The sequence below is a fragment of the Microcebus murinus genome, chromosome 1 (assembly GCF_040939455.1).
Source record: "Microcebus murinus isolate Inina chromosome 1, M.murinus_Inina_mat1.0, whole genome shotgun sequence".
Lineage (NCBI taxonomy): Eukaryota > Metazoa > Chordata > Mammalia > Primates > Cheirogaleidae > Microcebus > Microcebus murinus.
In genome coordinates this window covers 24,281,459-24,306,261 of record NC_134104.1, presented here as the reverse complement: position 1 = coordinate 24,306,261, position 24,803 = coordinate 24,281,459, and the positions used below count along the sequence as shown (strand labels likewise).

The window sequence follows — 24,803 nt, the reverse complement described above, 5'->3', positions numbered from 1 at the left end:
ATATTAAATTCTGCAAATCAAGCACTGCAACTGAGGCTCTTCCTGCATCAATTTCCTTTTCTTACAAGGAAATTAGCTGTTAATTTTTGGAGAGGCACTCTGTGAAGATTATGACTAGTGTGTACATTTTCTAAATCTTAAAAATGCCCCAGATCTGCAGATTTAGATAATTTCATCACACATTTATATAGCTCTTTGAAATCAGTAGAAGTTTAGTATCACATAGAAACAACATATACATTACCTTGTTGACATACTGATGCCTCCTGGCACCTTATTTCTAAACCTTTATTACCATTTTTATGGGTTATGCAACCTCAAAGGGACTTCAGGAGAACTTATATTCCATGTGAGAAAAGAAGCATATAGATGCAGCCATTACCATTTTTGAGGTCATAGATGAAATGTAAAAATATACACATAGTGAATCCTAGGGAGAGAAAAAAGGATGTCCCAAGGCTACTTGCATGGTATTAAATCTTCTGCCTCTCTTCTTAGGCCCTGGTTAGGTTTCTTCTCTTTTGTCTTGCTCCTCACACTGTATTTGCTGTGATAAGAATTCTTCCCTAGAGCAGGAGCTTAGGTATGGATGTTTTAAGCCTTTGGACACACTAAAGCTAAAAAAGAATAATAATGCATGCTGCAAATACTGCAGCAAGGCACTGTAGCTCATTTCACACCCCAAAAGGTTTAAGTAATGAATAGAGCCAGGTGGGATTAGTCTGAAAAGGCTTTTGGAGAAGGATGGACCTTTCTTTTCAGATTGGAGGGAAAGAAGGGGATTGATTCAGCAGGACAGAAGGCAGGGGAGAGTGTTTTTATAGGCAGGGGAATGGTGGATGGCAGGGATTCGTTGGCAAATCATCCCATGCAGAGAGTAAAGGCATGCGGGCAGGCAGATAAACATTCCTGAACTGCACAAATTTCAGTGACAATTGCTTATTCATTTACCACATTTATAGCAATACACCTAGCCCTAGGATAGTTGCTAGCAAATAGGTAAGTTTAATTACTTTTAGATTTTCTGACCTCAACCCTTAAAAGTTGGTGATACTCAGAGCTAAAGAAATACTAATAAAAATTATTTTAACCTCATCATTTTTCTGCCTTTGTGCAAGCTACAGCATTAAGAGCAAGAGAGAAATTGATGGACGAGGTCAGTAACTATTCTCTTTTTATAGATATAATGGCGTTCCAAAAGAAACAGACCGCTAGCATCTTCTTCCTACCAAAAACATGGCTAAGAGAAATGATTCTTCTAGGAGACTCTCACAGAGACAGGCTCTCTCCACGGACACCATCTTGGACATCTTGGGCAACATGAGCTACTTTAACATTAGTTCTTCAACTGCTGTTGGAGTTTAGTTAGTTAGAGTAGGAGGCATATGACAATGCACATTCACATTTGCTATGAAGTTTTCTCAGTGCATATATTTTCATTGTATTGTGACTTTGTAAAGACATATATGTGAATTTCCCTTAGAATTTACTGTCAAGCAAAACCTGTCTTTCCTATGGAACTGGTAGCACATATCTTAGCTCATAATGAAAGCTGTATGATGTTTAATGTTTTTCATTTCCGATTCTTGGGTTTCCAAGAATCTCAGATATGTTTGTAATTACACTGACCTTGCATGTTTTGTAGATTTGCCTCTTTATTTCTTTGGACTTTATTTTCATATAGCATTCAATTAACCTTACTGCATATGTTCTTTGTTTTATACACTGCAGTTTCTTTTTGAAGAAAAGAAGAGAAAGTAAAAGAAAATCATAGAGAAAAGAAAAAAGGAGATAGGATGTGAGAAAAGAAGAAAGAAAATAAGGAAAGGGGAAAGAAGAAGGAAAAAATTAAAGGAAAAAAAGAGGAGAAGGAATATTATTTCATTGGATTTTATCAATTCTATTAAAAAGTTTTCTTTGGTTTCATAGAATACACAGTGTTAACTGTAGGTTGAGCAGTTAGACACACTTTTTAGAAGAGAAATAGAATGGGCCAGGGAAGTTTCATTATAAATTTCATAAGACTAAAGTTTTTTCATGTACTTACCTTTTTCTATTTTAGAATATAGAAGCCTCCTGTTACTCAAAATAAAGTGACCTAAGAAATGACGAAGGACATTTCCCTGGGGAAAATATGTTCTTTTGTTGTATTCATTTAACAGACAATATCTATGTGTTGCCGAAAATTATTGGTAGACAATTAGTAATTCTTCCAAAACATAACAGAGATTTTCTTACTCTTCTTTGTGTGTAATTATATCCTCAGTAATTCCTGACTACATAAATCTCTCATGGGTGACAAAATACCCATTAAAAAGTGTAAGCCAAAATAGGAGTTAAACACAAAAAAATGCTCTTTAATGATATCATTGTGATACTTCTGATAGAGGTTTTTAAAAGTTCTCTACTTCTGTTTTGATCTATGATGGGGAGTGGGAGAGGTTCCAGAAAAGTCAAAGTAGGTTAGTGCCAAAATGACAAGCTAAGAAAGACCCTGGATGGTCAGAGATGTTTCTGAATAGGGTGTTTAAACCTGGTTGCAATAGAAAAAAGTTTTTTGATGGGAGTTGTGTGTGTGTAGGTGCGTGTGTGTGTGCAGCTTTGTCTGTTTTTAATATCAGGTAAGATCAAACCACCAAAGTTTGGAGATATTTTGTACAAGCTCTATATTTTCTACCAAAGCAAATACACAAAGGTTCGTGAGTGTTTTTGATATGAGAGAACTACTTTGCCAGAATCATCTGGGATTCTTTAGAGACCTAAGAAAGACCTCTGGGTCTCACTCCAGCCAAGGTACTTAACCACTTAGCGTGGATTCTATTAGCCCTTGGTAGTCCATGATAACATGTAGGGGGATTGTAGTTGCATGAAAAATAATTACATTTTATTTTTACTAACCTTTAATTGAAATTTAGTTTTTCCTTCCAATATAGAGTCAGGTGGCTGGCCATAATATTATTAACAGCACCTACGCTATTGTCAACAAAAAAAACTACAGATATTTTCATATTATTGCAGTTGCTGGAGATATATAAAAATATTATTTAGGCTCATCTTTGATATTACAGTAATCATTAGAACTACCAGTATATCTTATTTTATTTCATATACATTAATAAATAGATATATTTCCATATAATATTTGGATAATTATTTATTAATGTCATTTTGTATATCTTATTTTATACACTTAAAAATATGAACCCGAGAAGTTGGTAGATTTCTCTAGATTGCCAAAAGTGACAAGAGAAGATTAAGAATACTTAGATAGTGGTTCTCAAACTTTAGCATGCATCTGAATCACCTGAAGGGCTTATTAGATCACAGTTTGCTGGGCCCTACTCCAGACTTTCAGATTCAGTATGTCCAAGATGGGGTTTTAGAATTCACATTTCTATAAATGCATCCCAGGTGATTGCATGCTGTTGGCCTGGTCTTATAATCACACAGTGAGAACCACTCACCTAGACCACTTTGAATCCAAGGATCTGAGGCAGAGACCAACTGATTCTACTGTACAACCAGGTTATACATCTAAGCACTGATGTAGCGTTTGGATTATAAAGTAGTGGTGCATTCGCCATGACTCCCTTGACCATAGCAGGCATAATGAACTAATCACTGTGTTTTTCTCCAACTCTGTTAGATAATAAACCATTAAAGATTAATCTTAGAAAGTTATCAAATTATGATAGTTTGATGTTAATTATTTGCTCTTTAATTATTTTTAATTAATTAATTTTAAAATTAAAATGAATTTTTTAAATTTATTTTTTTTAAATAAGGAAAATGTCATAGTTATAATTTGTGTTTCAGGTAAATGATGAGCTTTTGTCTTAAGTCAATTAAACCAAAGTAAAATAATTTTTATATATCATCTTGCCCAAAGCTTTTTCCACCCCATTCTACCCTAGTAACATAGCTAAGAATAAAATAAAATGTGTGTTTACTGCTGAAGTTGTATATTAAAAATAAAAAATGTTATAAAATATTATATCATTCTGTGTAAAATCAGCAAATTCAAAAGAATCATTTAAAGCAAAAAAATAGTATTTACATTTTTTCTACCAATTCCCATATCCTATCTTTGTTGTTATTAAAATATTTTGTGTTCTGAGTTATAATATCAATAAATTAAGGCTTTTTCCACAGTTAAAAATTTTGGAACACTGTCAGAAAATATGGACAAGAATACAATCACTGTCTACCTACTACTTAAATTAGTATAAAACATAAGTTTTATTTCCAGTTTTCCAGGACTCAGTACTAAATTGCATAAACAAATTTGTTGTGGTGCTTACATAGAAATTTAAATCATTTTGCTCTATTTATTTGAAAGATTTATTTTAAAAACCACTTTGCCCTTTCCTCCTAATGTTTTCAAAATACCTCTGCAATGGAAGAACATTGAAGTAATTCCATTTCTTATTTGTGTTTGGGACTAGAAGGCCTAACTTTATGTTTCTGACATGTAAAATGAAGATATTGTGTACAGTACTATTATGGACTTTAAAATTTAACACCAATTTCTCATAGGCAACCTTTTTTTTTTTTTTTTTTTTTTTTTTTTTTGCCAGGCTAGAGTGAGTGCCGTGGCGTCAGCCTAGCTCACAGTAATCTCAAACTCCTGGGCTCAAGCAATCCTACTGTCTCAGCCCCCGGAATAGCTGGGACTACAGGCATGCGCCACCATGCCTGGCTGATTTTTTCTATATGTATTAGTTGGCCAATTAATTTCTTTCTATTTATAGTAGAGACGGTCTCGCTCTTGCTCAGGCTGGTTTTGAACTCTTGACCTTGAGCAATCCACCCGCCTCAGCCTCCCAGAGTGTTAGGATTACAGGTGTGAGCCACCGTGCCTGGCCTCATAAGCAACCTTATTAAGACACAAATAATTAACTGTATTTTTAAGACATTAGTATTTCCTAAATTCTGTAAAGTTTTACAGAAACTTCACCTGCATCATTTATGTAGTGGGTTAGTAACAGGATCATGCTCTTTCCTGGGAAATATCATTTAAAAAATCACTATTCTATGTTTCTTTAACATTTATTCTTGCATCAGTATAAAACATTTTCTTTCACACTTTGACCCAAGACGTGAAAATGTTATTCCAAGTACTTTTTACTTAAGCCTGCTATAAATGGCAGGGAATAAAAATGTTTAATATAAAAAAAGGAAAGGCTAATGAAATAGGCCTTGTATGATTTACTAGAATCTGTGGGGAATTGCATTTTGTACTCTATCTGCATAAATAATCTTGAGAGACTACAGTGCCTTTTTAATAAATTGACTCCTAAATTACTTTCCACTGTACCAAACACACATCATTTAAACTCACTAAGTTTTCTTTCAGTTACCATGCACCAGTCTAGACAAATTCTCATTAAGGCTATAACTTTCTTTCAATTACTACAGCACTATGGAGACTATTTAATAAGCACAGGCTCAAAGATTAAAGTCTTTGTAGAGATTACCTGACTCATTTCTGAAGAAAGCAAGCGCCTGACCTTCATCAAAAATATTGCATCTGAGGCAGTGAGATGCAATACTTGCTTTACACACGCTAAAAAAGCTAGTTCTTTGTCCCTGTCTCCAGATGGAAGGACTGTGATTCATAGGAAATGAGGTCAGTGAACTAAAGAGTAAAATCTGGCTGGGAGAAAAAAAAAAAAAAACCACATGTAAATAAACAGTACACAGTATGTGGAATTGGCTGTCATCCATTCAGCTCAGGTTCTTTTCTAGAAAGTCTTCCCTGACATGCCCAAATTGAGTTAAGTTCTCCTATAGCACATTGTGTTTACCACATTATATTGTAATTATCTTTTTATGTGTCTAGTCCCACCACATAAGCATTTAAAGCAAAAAATATGACTTATTTATCCATAGAACAGACACAATATCATCACTAATGCTTAGATTTCTGATCCAGGAGTAATCAAAATCATATATTTATATTATATACTGTTAAAATGTAATAAAAGAAATGTTTCCTTTCCAATGTATTCTGCCATGCAACTGTAAGAATCAGCATTATGCTCACATTCACCATATTTCATTCGAATTCATTAAAAAAAAAAACTGTCAAAGGAAGGTGTTAATCATTTTGACATTTTTTTAAATGACTCATCTTAACTCCATATATCCTTCAGGAAGTAATTCAGTTAAGATTCACAAACCACAGTGAAAAGAACTGCTATGTTTATAGTCATATGGTGATGCTGAGAACGGTGGTGAATTGGGACACAAAGCTCCCAGGCAGTTGAAGGTCAATCACCCAGGGCATTCAGATGCATCAACTGTGGAAATAAGGTCAAGTTACCAATCTCCTTAGCTTAATCTTTACAAAGTAAGTTTCCAAGTCTACAAACAGTTCCTCAACATTATGGGAAACTTTGGCAGTTGAAGCAAAGGGCATCCTAGGAACTCACCTCTCTGAATTCTCTATTGAAATAAAATCAACATTAAACTAGGAACATGGAATCAATGTCACTTGCCCAGTGCTTTGCTTGAAGTGGGAATAAATAAACACCTGTCAGTTTTAGGTTTATTTGAGTCTTTAACAAAAAACATTATTTGTTTTACAAGCTGCCCTGTTTCAAGATTATTTATGCCTGAAAACTCCCCATGTTGAAAGAGATTTTGTTAAAGTCTATAATGTATAATAAAAAAGATTACACACACAAACACACACACACATGTATACATATGTTTAAAATATGGAATAATTCCCACATGAACTGAATTGATAATTATTTACACAATGAGCAATAAAATTCACTTCCTCTCTTTGATGGAAATTATCTTCCCTACAATGCTGATATCACTTGAATGAGGCTTGGAGCTGGGGGATGCCCATTTTAAATGCATAGCATTTGGGGATATAGGGAAGTTAGAAGCTCTCAATCCAATTGCAAGAAGTTCAATGAGGTATAGAAAGAATGTACCTCAACACAATAAAGGCCCTATATTTCAAGCCCATAGTTAACATCATACTTCATGGAGAAAAACTGAAAGCTTTTCCTCTAAGAACTGAAACAAGATCCGATGCTCACTTCCAACACTGTTATTCAACATAGTACTGGAAGTCCTAGGCAGGGGAATTAGAAAAAAGAGAGAAAAAGAACATCCAAATTGGAAAGGAGGAAGTTTTCAAATTGTCTCTGTTTTCAGATAACATGGTGTTTTATACGGAAATATGTGAATACTCTATGAAAAAACTCATAGAATTGATTAAAAAATTCAGTAAAGTTTTAGGATGCAAAATCAACCTATAAAAACCAACAACCAACTAGTTGAAAAAAAAATTCAAGAAAGCAATATAATTTATAAGAGATATATAAAAATAGGAATAAATTTAGCCAAGGAGATAAAATATTTCCTTGACTAAAGGAAAACTATAAAACACTGATGGAAGAAATTTAAAAAGCCACTAAAAAAATGGAAAAACATCCTATATTTATGGAGCAGAAGAATTGATATTATGGAAGAAATTGAAAAAGCCACTAAAAATGGAAAAACATCCTATATTCATGGAGCAGAAGAATTGATATTATTAAAATGATCATAACTACCCAAAGCAATTTATAAATTCAATGCAATCCCTATCAAAATACCAATTACATTCTTCACAGCAATAGAAAAAAAAAAACCTAAAATTTGTATGGAACCACAAAGAAACTCAAATAGCCACAGCAATCCTCAGCAAAAAGAACAAAGCTGGAGGCATCACACTACTAAGTAGATTTCAAAATATACTACAAAGCTGTAGTAACCAAGATAGCGTGGTACTGGCATAAAAGCAGATACATTGACCAAGGGAGCAGTGCTAGAAACTCAGAAATAAATTTGTATATTTATAGCCAACTGATTTTTGGGAAAGTTGCCAAAAACAATCATTGGGGAAAGGGACAGTCTTTCAATAAATGGTGATCAGAAAATTGGATTTCCATATGCAGAAGAATGAAACTAGACACATTTCTCTCACCTTATATAAAAATAACTTCAACATGGATTAAATAATTAAATATAACACCCCAAACTACAAAATTACTAGAAAAAATGCTTCAGAACAGTCTAGAAAAAGATTTTGGAGATAAGACTTCAAAAGCACAGGCAACAAAAGCAAAAATAGACAAATGAGATTTTCTTAAACTAAAAAACCTCTGCACAGCAAAAGAAACAACAATTTAGAAAGACAACCTACCTACAGAATGGGAGAAAATATTTGCAAACTATTCAACTGACATAGCATTAACATTCAGAATATATAAGGAGCTCAAACAACTTGGCAGCAAAAAAAAAAAAATCTGATTAAAAATGGGAAAATGATATGAACAGACATTTATCAAAGGAAGACATACAAATGGCCAAAAAATATTTGAAATTAGTGAAATGCAGACTATAACCACAATGAGATATAATCTCACCACAGATAGAATGGCTATTAACAAAAAAGCAAAAAATAACAAATGCTGGCAAGGATGCAGAGAAAAGGGAACTCATATCTGCTGTTGGAATGTATGTTAGTACAGCCATTTTGGAGAACAGGATGTAGGTTCCTCAAAAAACTGCAAAAATCCCAGTGAGTACATATTCAAAGAAAGGGAAACCAGTATGTGGGAGAGATATCTGTACTCCCATGTATATTGCAGCACTATTTATAATAGCCAAGATATGGAATCAATCTAAGTGTCCATCGACAGATAAGTAGATGAAGAAAATGTGGTTTATATACACAAGGGAATACTATTCAGTCACAGAAAATGAAATCCTACATTTGCAACAACATGGATGACCTTAGAGAACATTATGTTAAGTGAAATAAGACAGGCACAGAAAATACTGCATATTATCATTCATATAGGGAAGCTAAAAAAGGTCATCTCATAAAAAAGTAGAGAGTAGAATCGTGGTTACCAGAGTCTGGGAAGTGTTAGAGGGAGAGGTTGGTAAAGGATACAAAATTACAGCTAGATAGGAGGAATTAGTTCTAGTGTTCTATAGTATTGTAGTGTGACTTTAGTTAACAGTAATTTATTATACATTTTTAAATGGCTAGAATTGAAGATTTTGAATGTTTCCAACCTAAGAAATGATAACTATTTGAGGTGATGGATATGCTAAGTACCTTTATTTGATTACTACACATTGTATTTATTGAAATATCACTATCTACTCCATAAATATGGACAATAATTAATATTATTCATCAATTTAAAATAAGGACATTAGGGGACATTCCCAACACTCTGAGGGGGACCTCAACACATTTTCATATGATAAAATATCTATAAGTGGTGGTTGTATACTATCTTGGCATTTGTATACACTATAATTCTACTGGTCTAGTAGAAATTGAATGGCTTTTATGGACTGGGCTGGAGACCTAAATACTGCATGTAACATTATTTCTAGTGAAAATATGTTTTGGGTCCAAAAAAAAAAAAACATTTAAAACAACTTTTGAAAATTGTTTGTAGCACAAAGACTTTGTTACATGAACTAGTAGTCAGTTAGAAAGAAGAGTCCCTTATAGGGAAAACAATTAATTACATTTGATTTTGATGAATTAAGAATAGTTGAAACAACTACCAAATGTTGCGGGTATGTGTGTAGTTGTACTTGAATTATTTTTCTTTGTAACTGTATACCTTTTAGAATAAATTAGAAAATCAGTCATTAGTTCAGGAGAGAAATAAAATGCTAATGACTTATAATTGGATAACACTTACTGACATACATTTAGATGGCTAAGTATATCTATATTTGATATATAATGAATAATTTATTCCTTTACCAAATATTTATTTGGCACTTATATTTTAGATAATGATTAGTCTAGATGTTAGTATTACAATAATGTATAAAATAGACATGGTTCTTACCTTTATAGACATCATAGTTTAATATGACAAACTGTTAAATAATACAATGCTGTAATTGATAAAAATAACCACATGTGACTCAGCATAGTGAAGAATTGCCAAATCTTCAAGATCATGTATACCCAAAGATCAGAATGGTGGGTTAGAGTTGACAGGTTGTACAATGCAAAAGAAGTTGTTATCACTGCTTATTACCTGTCATTTTTTAACCTCACTACTTTTAAGACTGATAGGAAGGTAAAAAATGAATATGTTGAGCTTAAATATTTGAAGCAGTATATTATGCCATTAGACTGGGAGATATAATAAATTTTTGGTACATTATTAACTGGAATTTTCACTTCTATTATCCTTCTTGGGAAAGTCTTCAAATTTTGCACAACCTTTCTCACAATAATTGAACTGTAAATTTTCCAAAAGAATTGTCATAAACATATTGCAAAGATATAGAAAAGGCATATTCTCTGCAGTACCTTTGTGATTAGTTGCATGTATAATGAGATAGTATAAAATGGATCATCTCATTTTCTTAAAATTAACTAGAAAAAATATATAAAATTTTTATTAAAAAAATTTCTATTAACTAGAAAAATATATAAAAGCATGAGAACTGCTTAGGTATAAGTAGGCTATACAACAGAGCATAATATTTTATGTTCATATAATATTTATATATAATTATATTTATATAATATTTACAAAAAGGCTATAAACAGTGGTTATTATTTGAGAATGGTATTAATAAAGATGTTTTATTTTCTTCCTTTTGCTCATGTGTATTTTCTAAATTATTAGACTTTTATTATTTTAAAATTTCTTAATAAATTCATTTTGATATTAATGGAAACATAAGAGCATCTTTTAAAAGAGAGCTGAGAAGAATTACTTACCCTAGTCCCATTAGCTGACAAACATCATTTGAAATCTGGGTGGTCCAGTTCTCAGCGCAAGCTGTATGCCATATACTCTGGATTCTGAACTGCACCAAGCCATTGTTGTACATTGTGCCATTGAAGAGGCGCACTAAAGACACAGAAAGCAGAAGGGTGGTTATGAGACTGGAAGGTAGGGAAAATGGGAGATGTTGGTCAAAGGGTATAAAGTTCTAGTTAGACAGGAGGAATAAGTTTTTGGGGGATTTATTGCACAGCATTGTGATTTTTATTTATAATATGTATTATAGATTTCAAAATGGCAAAATATCAAATTTTCTCACCACAGAAAATAAGTATTTGAGGTGATGGATAGATGAATTAGCTTGATTTAATCACTCTACATTGTATACATATGTCATAACATCACTTTGTACCCCATAAATAATGCACAATTATAACTTATCAATTTACAATAATGTTTTTTAAAAAAACTAAAATAAAACAAAGACACATTAAATAGATAAGATTGGACACAGGGTCATTTACTCTAACCAATTGACCTAAATTTGGTGAGAGTAAATGATGGTCTCTAAACTAAACATGCAATGTTCATAACATTTAGAGTTTAGAGATTGATTATAGTTTTTCTTAAGAGTATGTTAGAAGGTCTAAGTTGAAAAATACAAATTTGGTAGACTTAATTTTGGTCTTTCATATAGCCGTACAACTGGGAGTGGCAGAGATATGCAAGTTCACTGCATATCAACACAGCAAATAAATAGAAAATAGAGTTATTTGTAAGGAATGTGTCTTACAACCTTAGTTTTTAAAAGAAGGAAAACTCAAATTCAGGAACAACTTTAGGTATTTCCCCCCACCATCACCATCACCCCAGTTTCTTCTTCAGAAAGTATTTGCTTTGCTCTTGCTCTTATGCTTTTTGATTTCTACCATCTTCTTCACCATCTTACAGCCATTTTGGACAGAACATTAAGACTATTAGTAGCTGGATAAGGATTGGACCAAGCTAAGCTAGTTTGTCAAAAAAAGGAAAACATCAGCAACGGTAGTCTTACTTAGAAATATAATATTGTAATTCTATACAATAATGTCAGTGCTTACATTTTTCCTCTATTATAGTAAGAGTTAAGAGAATTGACTTTAGAATTAGAAAGACTTAGCTTCAAAACTCAGCTCTGGCCTTTAGTAGGTGTGTGATTTTTGGCAGCCACTTAACTTCTCTGAGCCTCAGTTTCCTCATGGCAAAAACAGAGCTAATTTTTATTAGAGGATTATTTTTTTTTACAGCACTTATTTACAGAGCATGACACATATTATGTATTAAATATTTGCTTAAAAATAAAAACAATACATAGTAAAGTGTCCATTGTTCATAATGTTACTGAGGTCTGGAAGGAGTGGTGGAAGGATTGAAAACACAGCAGAGCAGGAGGAGAAAGTCAGTTATAAGTAAGCATGCAGGGGCTTCTGAATGTAGGCAATGAACTGTGGCCACTATGAGTGTGCTACAGTGCCTGCTTTGGACTATTGTCTCTGTGGTACTTTTACCTCCTATCTGAAGACAGGTTGCTCCAGACTTACAGCTATTAAATATAGACAAACTTAAACAAACAAACAAGACCCACAGCTTGCAAGGTAAGGTTTCTCCTAATTAGATGGGGACAGTGGGGCTAAAACCACTGAAAAATGTTCATATCTCAAAGCATCAAAATATGTCCTCATAAACTTTCTTTCACACTTGTAGGATCCAAATGTAGAGTCTGAAGTAACAAAAAGTATTTTCCTAAAAATAAGACATACCACAACGTGCTTCATCTGAGCCATCCTTGCAGTGTGGGTGACCGTCACAGAGATTCACCAGCGGAACACACTCTCCGTTTTCACACTGAAAATTGTCTTCCTTGCAGGGCTCTGTGGGGAAAGAATGTTTATTTTACAGGATAGACAAATTGCAAAAACATGATTCTGGAGGACAGATACCATTTATGCCCCTTTGCCATAGCACATGGTGGAGCCAAGCTCTGATATTGAGTAACACCATCCACTTAGCTGTTTAGAAAAGCTCAGAAATTGTGTCGAAGCCAGGGTGTGCCTCAGGAGGAGTGTGGATGAAGCCTCAGGCATCTCCTTTGCAGCAGAGCTTGGGCAATTCCAAGAGATGACTGAGAGGTTTGGGACACACCTCTCCCTCATAATTCTCTCTCTCATAACTCTGTTCTTCAATAAACTCCTCCACCCATGAACGGACAAACAACAAAATGAACATACAAACAACAATCCTTGAAATGTTAACCAAAGAGAGATTCCCTGGCTTCTCCTTTCAAAGGATAGTTCCAAACCTCTAAAGTAAAGAAATGCAGAAGTTGTCTTTTTGTGAGACCAAGTTTGGACTTGGTTGGAAACAGAGGGTTCATTTAAAGTTTGGTTGGGCGGGAAAAAATTCTCACAAAGAAATGGATAATTTACAATAGGAAATAATAAATAATGTGAAAGGAATTTGGGGATGGAACTCCAAGCAAGTGAAGCAGTGTCGAAGATATGGGAATGCATTTGGCACATGGAGAAACAAAAGGAAAATGAAAAGACTGGGGACTGAGGAGATATGGAGGCCATTTGTTGGTGGTTGTTTCAAGAGTTTGAGTTGTGCATAAAGAAGCCTAATAGAAATATTCATTGTTTAGAGGAAGTAGGTGGTGTTGCTCCCTGGAACTGTTTGTTCTTAAAAAGTTTTATCCTGGGAGAGTCCCCATATCACTGGGAAAGAGATTATGGGTCAGGAAAGACAGCTACTTGCTGGAAGGATACTAGGAAATCTGCTGAGGACCACATGAGATTTGGGTCCCCTGAGAATGGAGCTGGTGGTGGAGTATGGAGAGGCTTAGTGTCTTATCCCCTGCGAGGCACATGAACAATCATAATCGGCAAGAAAAAGCACTCGATAAAAATAGGGGACAGGGAAACCTCTATTTTGAAAACTATTATAAAATATTAAGATAATAATATAACTATTATTTGCTTTCAAGGAGACACAATTCAAGTTAAAATGATTTTAAAAACAAATTGCAAAAATCTCCAAGGAGACTTTTTCAATTTATATTGATCAAATGTAAAAGTACTTTCATTCCTGTTGTTTTAGAATCTAGGTTGTAGACCCAGATCTGAGAGCACTGATAAATACTGTTACACTCTAAAGAGGTACTAAATATTATCCTTATTAGAAATATCAAATCTGGTTCAGCAGCCATCAATGGCCATCACTTATTTCAGCTATTATAAAAAGGGGTCATTAGAGTTTGTTCTATTAAAAGATTAAATACAGTTTCTGAGGGGACAGTGTTTTCATGCAGGAAAGTAGGGGAGCAATCCAAGTGTGGGGTGCCTTAAGAGAACCAGTTCATATTGGGTTGCCTCAAAGGAGTGAAGTTAGCATCCCATTCCCCAGCTGAAAGTGTAGTACACAGCAGAACTACAAGGGCTAGTGCTTTCATGGGACTAGGACAAGGGCTTCCACATTTTTTAAAACTCTGACTTTAGTATGAAATATATTTTAAATCATAAACTCTAGGACACACAGCAGTGTGTGTGTGTGTGTGTGTGTGCACGCGCGCGTGCGCTCGAGTGCATAGCTAAATTAAAATTTACCCTTAATCTGTTCTATTAATTCTATTCTATGCTATGCTATGCTATGCCATGCCATGCCATGCCATTCCATTCCATTCCATGCCATTCCATCACATTTCATCCAATTCCATTCATTCCATAACAAGGAATGCTGGTCAGAACCCAAAGCATTGATTTTGCTACACACTTTTTAAAAAATATCAGACTAAAATGAAATATAGTAAAATATTTTACAGGAGATAGTTTATTTTTCTAAGTTTATGGGCATATGACCTTGGAGTCATATGACCTTGATTTGTGCCTCAATTTAGCCATTTTCCTTTGTGACTTTTTTGACCTTGGGCAAATAAATTAATCATTCTGTGATTTAGCTTTCTTGATTGTCAAATGGAAATAATTACTACTTTTGTCTTTGGTGTATCATGAAAATAAATGTAAAAAAATAATGACATGTATTTATTATACTAATATGTAGACAGTGAATGCCTAAAGATAATATTCTTAACAAAATAGTAACACTGAAAAATCATTTTTTTCACTGATATTTTTAAGTTAACATTCTTACTTCATGTGCTAGCTGTGCTACTTTCCCTTTCAAATAACCAGATAAACAAGAAAACATGCCTAATCCTTTCTTTTTGGTATTTTACAATAATAATTGAAGTTACTTATATATTTTCCTATACTTTAAAAAATTGTATATTTTTCAACCCAAACCTAAGTTATCTTAATAAGAAGATATTTTAAGGAGGCATGGTTGTTTATATAAACCTTTATATCATGAGAGAAGTACATTACATATATCAAAATATAATACTATTAGCAAGGTTCTTGTAAAATGTAATTATCAATTTGTTTCACAAACACATATATTTTAATCAGATTAGTGACATGACAAATGGGCCAAGACAATTGTGTATTCTACATGTAAGCTATAATATTTTAACTGACTTTATACTGTATGTTTTAGGTATTCATTTACCTTTAGAAACAGGAAGGCTTAAAACTAGGTACGCAGGTATTTGTATTCACATATTATGTTTTAAATATATACTTTAGTATATATTATATTTATTTAAAAAGTTGACAGCACTAATTCCAAGTCCATGATTAAATCTCTTAACATGCTTATAGAATGTTAGTCAGCACTACTTATTTTTAAATTATCTCATTGCTTTTTTTCATAGCTTCTTAAAATCATTATGTAAAAATGAGTTCTCAATGACAATAATTTAATCATAGATAAATTTATTGATAATTGTACTCTTACTAATGTAGTTAGCCTATATTTAATTGGAAAAGCACATACTAGCTGAATGGAAACAAATTTAAATATATGAACAAAAATTTGAACAAAAACATGTATAAGTATCTGAAAACTGTAATTCTTTACTTTGCTCTAGCCAAAGCTATTAAGGTTATAGTCTATGCTTCCAGAAAAAATAACTTGTTTCTGCAAGCTGAATGAATTGAATTAAAAAAAGTAGAATGGAGAAAATTGATATATTGTTTTGAACTGAGTAGAAATTATAAAAGCTGAGGAGAGGTGTAAACAAGCTTCTACAAAATATTCCTTACATGCATAAACTGAATTCCGATTCTTTGCATCATATAGCAGTTCAGCTTCATTAAGAAGTCTTTAATCTAACAGTTTAACTCTCTCTGGACTCTGAAATCTTATTTCTGATAGTTTTATGCCCACAGTGAGAGAGAGAAAAGAAATATTGCTAAGAATTGAATTTCCCCATCTCCTTTTTATGAAGTTTCCAAAAGCCCTGCCTCATTTAGTCAACATATGCTTGGTTTTAAATGGAACTAAATTGATCTCTAAGGCACATGCCATACAATCTGGGGAGGGCTCTAAACCCCTAAATGTAATCAGCTGCCACTTCCACAGTTGCCTGATAAGCACTATTGAATTCCGTGGTAAGACTCAGAGTATCAGAAAAGAGCAATGTGGGGACACTTATAGGAGACAGATCTTTTTTTTTTTTTTTTTGAGACAGAGTCTTGCTTTCTTGCCCAGGCTAGAGTGAGTGCCGTGGCGTCAGCCTTGCTCACAGCAACCTCAGACTCCTGGGCTCAAGCAATCCTCCTGCCTCAGCCTCCCGAGTAGCTGGGACTACAGGCACGAGCCACCATGCCCGGCTGATTTTTTATATTATATATATTAGTTGGCCAATTAATTTCTTTCTATTTTTATGGTAGAGACGGGGTCTCGCTCAGGCTGGTTTTGAACTCCTGACCTTGAGCAATCCGCCCGCCTCGGCCTCCCAGAGTGCTAGGATTACAGGCGTGAGCCACCGCGCCCGGCCTAGGAGACAGATCTTAATATGTCTATATCACATATACTGTAGTTCAATGGAAATGGAAATGTTAAGAACAGGACAAAGAAAAGGAGATATAAAAATACACTATACGATTATGTTATATTTAAATTGAATGCCTTGGCAGGTGTCCCTGAAATATCTCAGAAGATAAGCAAAGCACATATATTCCAAAACCAATTTTGATGCCCCTTTTTTTATCTTTTTCTAAAACGATCACCAAGGCAGAGCACCAATAAGCAGATATGTGTGCCCACTCTGTTTCTCTTACCCCTAGCTTGATTATCTTCCACTACCAAATTCCTGTTTCTGTAAGTGGTTTTCAGTCTTTTTGTCTAAAAAATCTTGATGGAAGAAGATTGTGCTGATGACAACTCAGTCACCCCATTTTTCACTCCCCAGCAGCATCTGTCCCATGTCTAAGAGGAATGTGAAACTACTCTCCCAGCATATTCACCAGAGTGTTGGTTATGGAAGACTCCATTTCAAGTTCAATCAGGGGAATTTTCTCTTTAAAAAACCCACCTTGGTATCTCTTTTGTGCTAAGAGCAATAGATTATGCTTCTTTGGGGTTTTATCTTGAATAAAAATTGCTTGAAATATTTTTCAAAATGTTTAATGGTGTATTTGTTTCATTATAAAATTATGAAACAGAAAATAACAAATGATGGCAAGGATGCAGAGAAAAGGGCACAGTAGTACACTGTTGGTGGGAATGTAAAATAGTACCACCACTATGGAAAACTATACAGAGGTTTTCTCAAAAAAACTAAAAGTGAAACTACCATATGATACAGCAATACCACTGCTGGATATATATCCAAAAGAAAGGGAATCAGTATATTAAAGAGATATCTGCACTTGCATATTTATTGCAGCACTATTCACAATAGTCAGGATATGGAATCAACTCAAGTGTCCATCAATGGATAAATGGATAAAGAAAATGTGGTACATATCCACAATGGAATATTATTCCAATATAAAAAAAGGAATGAAATCTTGTTATTTGAAACAATGTGCATGGAACTGGAGGAAATTATGTTAAATGAAATAAGCCAGGCACAGGAAAACAAATGTCACACATTTTCATTCATATGTGAGAATTTATGAAAATTGACCTCTTGGAGATAGTGAATAGAATGGTGGTCTGGGAAGGGGAATGGGGAAGGGGAGATAAAAAAAGGTTGGTTAATGGGTATAAAAGTACAGTTAGAAGGAATAAAATCCAGTGTTTGACAGCACATTAAAGTGATAATGGTTACCAATGATTTACTGTATATTTCAAAAGAACTAGAAGAGAAGATTTGGAATGTTTCCAACACAAAGAAATGATAAAATGTTTAAAACCTTAGAAATATCGTTTCTTTGTTTTGTTTTGTTTTGTTTTGTTTCGTTTAAGAGACGGAGGCTTACATTATCACCCGGGCTGGCATGCAGTCAATGGGGTGATCCTAGTTCACTATAACATCAAGCTTCTGGGCTCATGTAATCCTCCCACCTCAGCCTGCCAAGTAGCTGAGACTACAAGCACATGTGACAACACTGGGCTAATTTAAAAAAAAAATTTTTGTAGAGATGGTGTCTCACTATGTTGCTCAGGCTACTATTGCTTGGACTCCTGGCCTGAAGGAATCCTCCCATCTCAGCCTCCCAAAGTGCTGAGATTATAGGTATGAGCCACTATGCCCAACCCACTCCACTATTTCTAGCATTCATTAAATGAGTGAAATATAAAGCTGATCTTATTGTTAACACTTTTGAAAAATAATTATATTTATTCTGTTTAGGAATGTGCAGAAAAACTTTCCTCTTCAAATTTAAAACTTTACATAAGAAATGTTCATAACACTGATTCTTGCTGATTAATTTTTTATAGAACATAGTAAGACCATGATTTTACAGATAATTTTAATCAGTTTGAGAAACTATAGAAATTTCACCTCACAGTAACTTTCATTGTTACTTTTCCTCTGTATTTTTCCTCTGAGAATCTGTATTGCTTTCAGTGTGGTTTGGTGTTCTTTCCAGCATACCAATCACAGATTTTTACATTTTTCCATTTCTTTATCTATTGTTTTTGCATTCTTCATCATGCTTTTCTGCAGCAATTTTTGTGTAAATGAGGGTGTTTTGGCACCAGAATTTTTGAACAGTTATGCAATTGACCAGAAAACTATGTGGTTCACATTATTAATAAATACCTCTAATCAAATCAGAAAGAATAATCTGATTATGGCAACATTTTACAGAAAATTGCTCTTGCCAAAGATGGTCATTATTTTCCAAATTTCCTGGGAGGAGATCATGTTGCAATGTCACTTACTGGAGCAGGTGCTGAGCAAGGACTATTCTACCAGGAGCTAAAAATTACATATTAATTTTAAAAAATTAGAGTCATAATATCAAGTATAAAAATAATCATGAAACCATTTTGTGTTTTTTTCTGTTACTCAATATTTCTGATTAACTAATTTGCTTTCTGTGTAACTATAAGGACCAATTAGCTTTTATCAAACAATACACATCCAAAGTCTGTTTTATCTTAAAAGTGTTAAACATTAACTACCAAAATTTCATAATCTGTGTCTATCTATGTTTTAAAAGTATCATCAGAAAAAAAAATGATCAATATAAGTTAAATCAAATGTTGAGTTAAATTAAAATTAAAATAATAGGAACATCACAAAGAGAAAGAAACTGAAATAGTAGATAAAATATTGAGAGACAAACATGGGTATAACTAGCAGCAACAAAATTATCCAGGAACAGAATTGGTGACTTAATTCAAAATGACATTTTCAAAATTATCTTGATTAAAATTTTCCAGAATAATGATTTAATTTTCTTCTGTGTTAAATTATGATTGCACACATACGCACATAAATGTACACACACATATTTACATAAATACATATTTGTTGATATTTTCATGTCAATGCATTTTCTTACTACCTAAAAAATCATGTCATTTTCTATATTTCTCCTTTTTCATATAAGATAAATTCTAATTTTCTATAGATAGCAAAGTCTTTTTTTCTTGTCTTTTATGTTATATATTTTTCATAGATATTAACATTTTTATTTGTTTAATTCACTAATTGATTCTAGTTGGTTGGTCCGTGTCACTGTTGCTTGTAAGTCAAAAGATAGGCTTCTAACACCAATCACAAAATGCAGAAGGGAAGATTAGTTCATTGGGCTACCACTCACTTCTACCTAAGTAGCATGGATAATAAAAATTTTGGCTTATTTTCAGAGCCAGGGGTAGACCAGATGCAGGTTAACTTCCTTATTTTCCATAAAGCTGAAAACAGATAGCTATCTGGGACGGAGTCAAAAGGTCTAGGCCAGTTGTGAGTAGGGGAACAGATATAAACATTACTTAATTGCACAATTGGATTTAGAATTAGATAATAGGACAGATGAGGACCAATCATCCAACCCTACATCTTTTCTAAATATTCCAATGAAAGACATCTATTCCATAGATATTCCTATGTAAAGGAAAGAGAGATGTAGGAGGTAACATGTATTCTGTCCTTCTGACATATTTGCATCTAGAAAGAACCACTGAGATGTGGGGCAGTAGTATAAAAAAAATCAGAGTCTGAGCAGAGAAGCAAGTTTTTAAAAATTTCTCTGTAGATTTCTGAGTGAAAAAGATATACCCTATATACATGAATATAAAGAAATACACACACACACACACATATACATATCCCATGATGAGCAGGCCACTATTTTGTTTGTTCCTGCTGATTATATTATAGATACAATAAAACATATGGGTGAGAAGGTTGTGCATGCTAGCAAATAGCATTAAATTCCTTTATTTTTGTGCTTTACACTGGTTGTCTCTAATAAGTTAATGATGTTAATTTTTTAGTTGAATGTTGTCAGCATTCCAACAGCTCATTTGCCTGTTTCCCCCTTTGCTCTCTGAAAATGTTCTTGGCAAAGTTAACATGACAGACATCTTCCTTCCTTATGGGGCCAAATGGCCCAATTTAATGTTTAATGCAGCCCTCTTCAGTGGAAAAAATTGAAGACTCTCTACACATCAGAGAAGTATGACTAGATTTGCTGGAAACTATTGTGCATTCCAGCTTTGAACATACTTAGGCAATGTGTGTATATATATATATATATATATATATATATATATATATATATATGTATATATGAAGAAAGAAAATCTTCATTAAGATGAGCAAGAATGCAAACATTGAAATCATGGTTTAGACCTTGAAACCTGTTCACTTTTATTGTTTTCTTAGAAAAGTTATTGTACAATGCGTGATCTTGAGGCTCTTACCTGGAATACCCAAGTTATAGCCAGTAGTAAAGTTTGCTTTAAACCCTCCTCTTGCCAAACTGCTGTCAGTGATTAAAAGCACAGTCATTCTATTGGTGGTAGAGAACACATCCTTTACTGGACCAGGCCCTGTGTACACAGCTGTTCCAAAGGAAAATTAAATAATCAGCGAGATGATCTCTTGAATTTACAAGGAAATATACCCCTTATTTCAGTTTCATCTTCCAGATGTAGGGCTGCTCGCTGCATGGCTTGCTCATGAAGCAGTCACAAGTAAATAAATGTGTACATTCTTTTGCATTTTGACACTGCTTCAACAAAGAAAACTTCTCTATTGATCTTCTTTTTATATTACCTGTAGTTTCTGCAGTTCTGTAACTTAATAATGAATTATTCATAGTATTATCTGGCTTAGCACCACTACTATTCAAGGGTCATGTTATCTCAGAGAAATAACTGATTACTTTTCAAACCTTTATATTAAGAAAACAATGGAGATTATAGCCTCCTTTATAAATTTTTGACCAAATTTATTTGGTATGCTTTGTTAGTTGAATCATAAACCTAATCTGAAGGATGTATTAATTAGAGATAGATAATATAAACCTACAAGGTGGTTTTCAAATGTTTTACCACTAATCTCTGGGCTTGGGGATTTCATAAACAATGAAATACTCTTTATTAAACAATACTTCAGCTAATTAAAAAATACATTCAGGCTGGGTACAGTGGTTCATGCCTGTAATCCTAGCACTTTGGGAGGTCTAGGTGGGAGGATTACTTGAAGTCAGGAGTTCCAGACCAGCCTAAGCAAAAGCAAGATCCCATCTCTACAAAAATTAGAAAAATTAGCTGGGCATGGTGGTGCACACCTATATTCCCAGCTACTTGGAAGGCTGAGGGAGGAGGATCACTTGAGCCCAGGAACTAAAGTTGCAGTGAGCTATAATGATGCCACTGCACTCTAGCCCAGGTGGCAACAGAGGGAGACGCTGCCCCATCAAAAACAAATGCATTCTTCTTTTTAAATATTTTACATATGGGAAGCCCTGAAAACAATTCTGTTTCAAAAGAGCTCCCTGCCTACAAATTTGAAAACTGTAAATCTAAGATCCTTCTAGAATTCATCTTTACTTTTCAATATTTGTGCAAGTATTACGAGGTAGAATGACAGTTTTGTTATTTTTCTTTGATTATGAGAATTCTAAAGTTTCTATTAGGACAATTTGATCTGATAATGGGAAAACTACTCCAAATGTGTTTAAAAATGTGTATACAAAAAGCAATTTGAAATTCCTCTGTTCTTGCTGGCCTCCTAGTCCCACCAAGACTTTGGTTGTTTATTTGTTTTGTGTGTGACTCTCAAAAATCTTCTCCCAAGAAGCTTGCACTGTGGGCTTTGGGGGATTTTGCTGAAGAACTCTACATAAAAGGACTGATGTATTATACAGCTGGGGAACCCTCTTTGCCCTCCTCCCCCTCCATGTGCCTGAGAAGTTTTCTCTGAAGTCTACATCCATTGGTTGCAGTGTTCATAGGATTGCATCTTGATTGCATAGCTATCAAGATGTTTATAATAAATGATTAATAGGAGTTTAAAGCAGAATTAGATAAAACACTTTTAGTCATAAAGTGTGCTCATTCATGCCAGCTGATCCTTTAAGCATCTTTATAACGTAATGTGTAATTTACCAAGAGATACTTCTTTCTTAAAAATTAGTAGCAGTTAAATAAGATATCAGCTATTATGTTTGACTAATAGCTTTTTAATGCATCAAAATGTACTTTATGATCCAGGCACAAAAATTTCCTGTATAATAGTACATTCCCTTCATGCTTATTAAAATATTAATAATCAATAAGTGATAGGGAAAATCAACTTTGGCCAATTTTTGACTCATTCTTAGACACCTATATAGTAGCAGCTAGTACTAGAGACAGCCAATCAAATAATAATAAAATGTAAAATAAAAATCCTTTGAAAACTTTACTGTAACAAACACAATTTGTATAGTTTGAAGTGAAATAAAATAGCTGATTGAATAGCTATCTTTGGACATCTGATGTACACACGATGCATAGAGAACTGCACACTAGGTATCCTCAGCTATTAGTCTCCAAGGTAAGTGCTTGTCTTAGGCAATTAATAACAGCTGGTAAAAATGGATAAGTCCAAAATATTATTCCTTCTTTACCAAGAATGCCCAAGAAGTATATTACTTTGTCACTACTGCAAACATACCCCATATTGAAGGCTCCACATAAACTCATGTTACCCTACTGTGGTATTTTCAATTTGGTAGTTGTAGAAGAGTGATTACATTTATTGAGAAATGTTATATCAGTGCAACATCTCGAGCTATACAACCGTCACAATATTCAAATTGCAGACTTACCTAAGAGCAAGGAATCATCTTCCCCTCCATCTCTGATTTCAACTACATCTACAATATTTTCTAAGTCAAATTCTTGAAAATGAAGTTGTATATTTTTCCCCTTTTGTGCATTTAAATTCCAAACACCTTAAAAGTAACAAATAACAACACTTAATTTGAAGCACAATTTTGATTTCCCTTAAAAGCTTCACTCTCTAGTGAATTTTAAATCACTTTCAAAGATTTTTTTTTTTCTATTCCATGAAAACAAATATTCCAAGCCATTTTTTTCTTTTTGGTGAGAAATTAAATTGGTTCAGTCATGAATATTTATAGTAAAACTTTGATCAAGTTTGAAAGTATTTAGTATAATTAAATGTTTTATTTTATATAAAATAGAATACTTTAATCAAAGATTGCAAATAGCATTTTACTCCTACAATATAAAATTTATAAATATCAAAAGATATTGATATTCTCCTTTGATCCATTTAATTATCCATGATTAAATTTAGAAGAAAATTAGATGATTAAAACACAATTTTTAGAACCCATAAGATTTAATATTTATTCAAATAGTTTTGTATTTTTTTATATATGTTGTAAGCCGGTAGTTCATTTTGAAAAAAATAAAACAAAACAAACTTATCAATATCAATCAATAAATACTCCTTGTTTTGGGATTCTTTAAATGATTCAGCTTCCACATTCTGTTCTAGGCCATTTCCTCATTCCATATGAGTGCTCTCCTTCACTGTGCAGGAATATAACTTCACCCTATATAGTAATGACTTCTAAAGTCTTTATTTTCTGCACTTCTTTTTGAGAAGTAGAAAAATTTATCCAAATATTTATTGCATATGGATGTACATATCTCAAATCCAACATGTTTTAAAGGAAATGTGAAATTGTCTCTTTTGCAAACTCATTGCTCTTCTTATTCTTTCAATCACAGTGCGTGGCACAACTAATCATCCACTCACAGTTGTCTACACCAGAAACCTGGACATCTTCCTGATCTCCTTTCTCCTACCACATCCAATCAATCCTATATCCCTTGAATCCCATTTACTTCTCAACGTCCTTCGCCACTATTAGAAACAAGTCACTGTTGTTTCCCATCTTCTAACTGGTGGTGCTGATGTCTCTCCTTCTTTCCCATCTTTCTCTGATACTACAGCTAGATGGATCTATTTAAAATGCACACTGATTTTATCATGATTTTCCCATAAATTCTTTGAAGTCTCTCCCAGTGCTCTCAGAATAAAATCCAAACTTCATAACATGTTGCAAAATCCCTTCACACATCCAATTTTACCTGATACCATTATTTAATTTTCCTTGGAAAGTCAAGAAAAAGTATGCTAAGGATTCT

At 33.5% G+C, this 24,803-nt stretch overlaps 1 protein-coding gene across 1 annotated transcript in view; it reads right to left on the bottom strand.

Moving 5' to 3' along the window:
- The window catches only part of TMPRSS15 (transmembrane serine protease 15), a 116,951-nt gene that overhangs the window by 22,519 nt on the left and 69,629 nt on the right, over positions 1-24,803 (bottom strand). Inside the window, exons 14-17 of the mRNA XM_076004240.1 lie at positions 23,450-23,575; positions 21,054-21,194; positions 12,587-12,697; positions 10,781-10,913 (exon numbers count right to left, since the gene is read on the bottom strand). Coding sequence (XP_075860355.1) covers positions 10,781-10,913; positions 12,587-12,697; positions 21,054-21,194; positions 23,450-23,575 — 511 coding nt within the window. The remainder of the gene's footprint in view (positions 1-10,780; positions 10,914-12,586; positions 12,698-21,053; positions 21,195-23,449; positions 23,576-24,803) is intronic.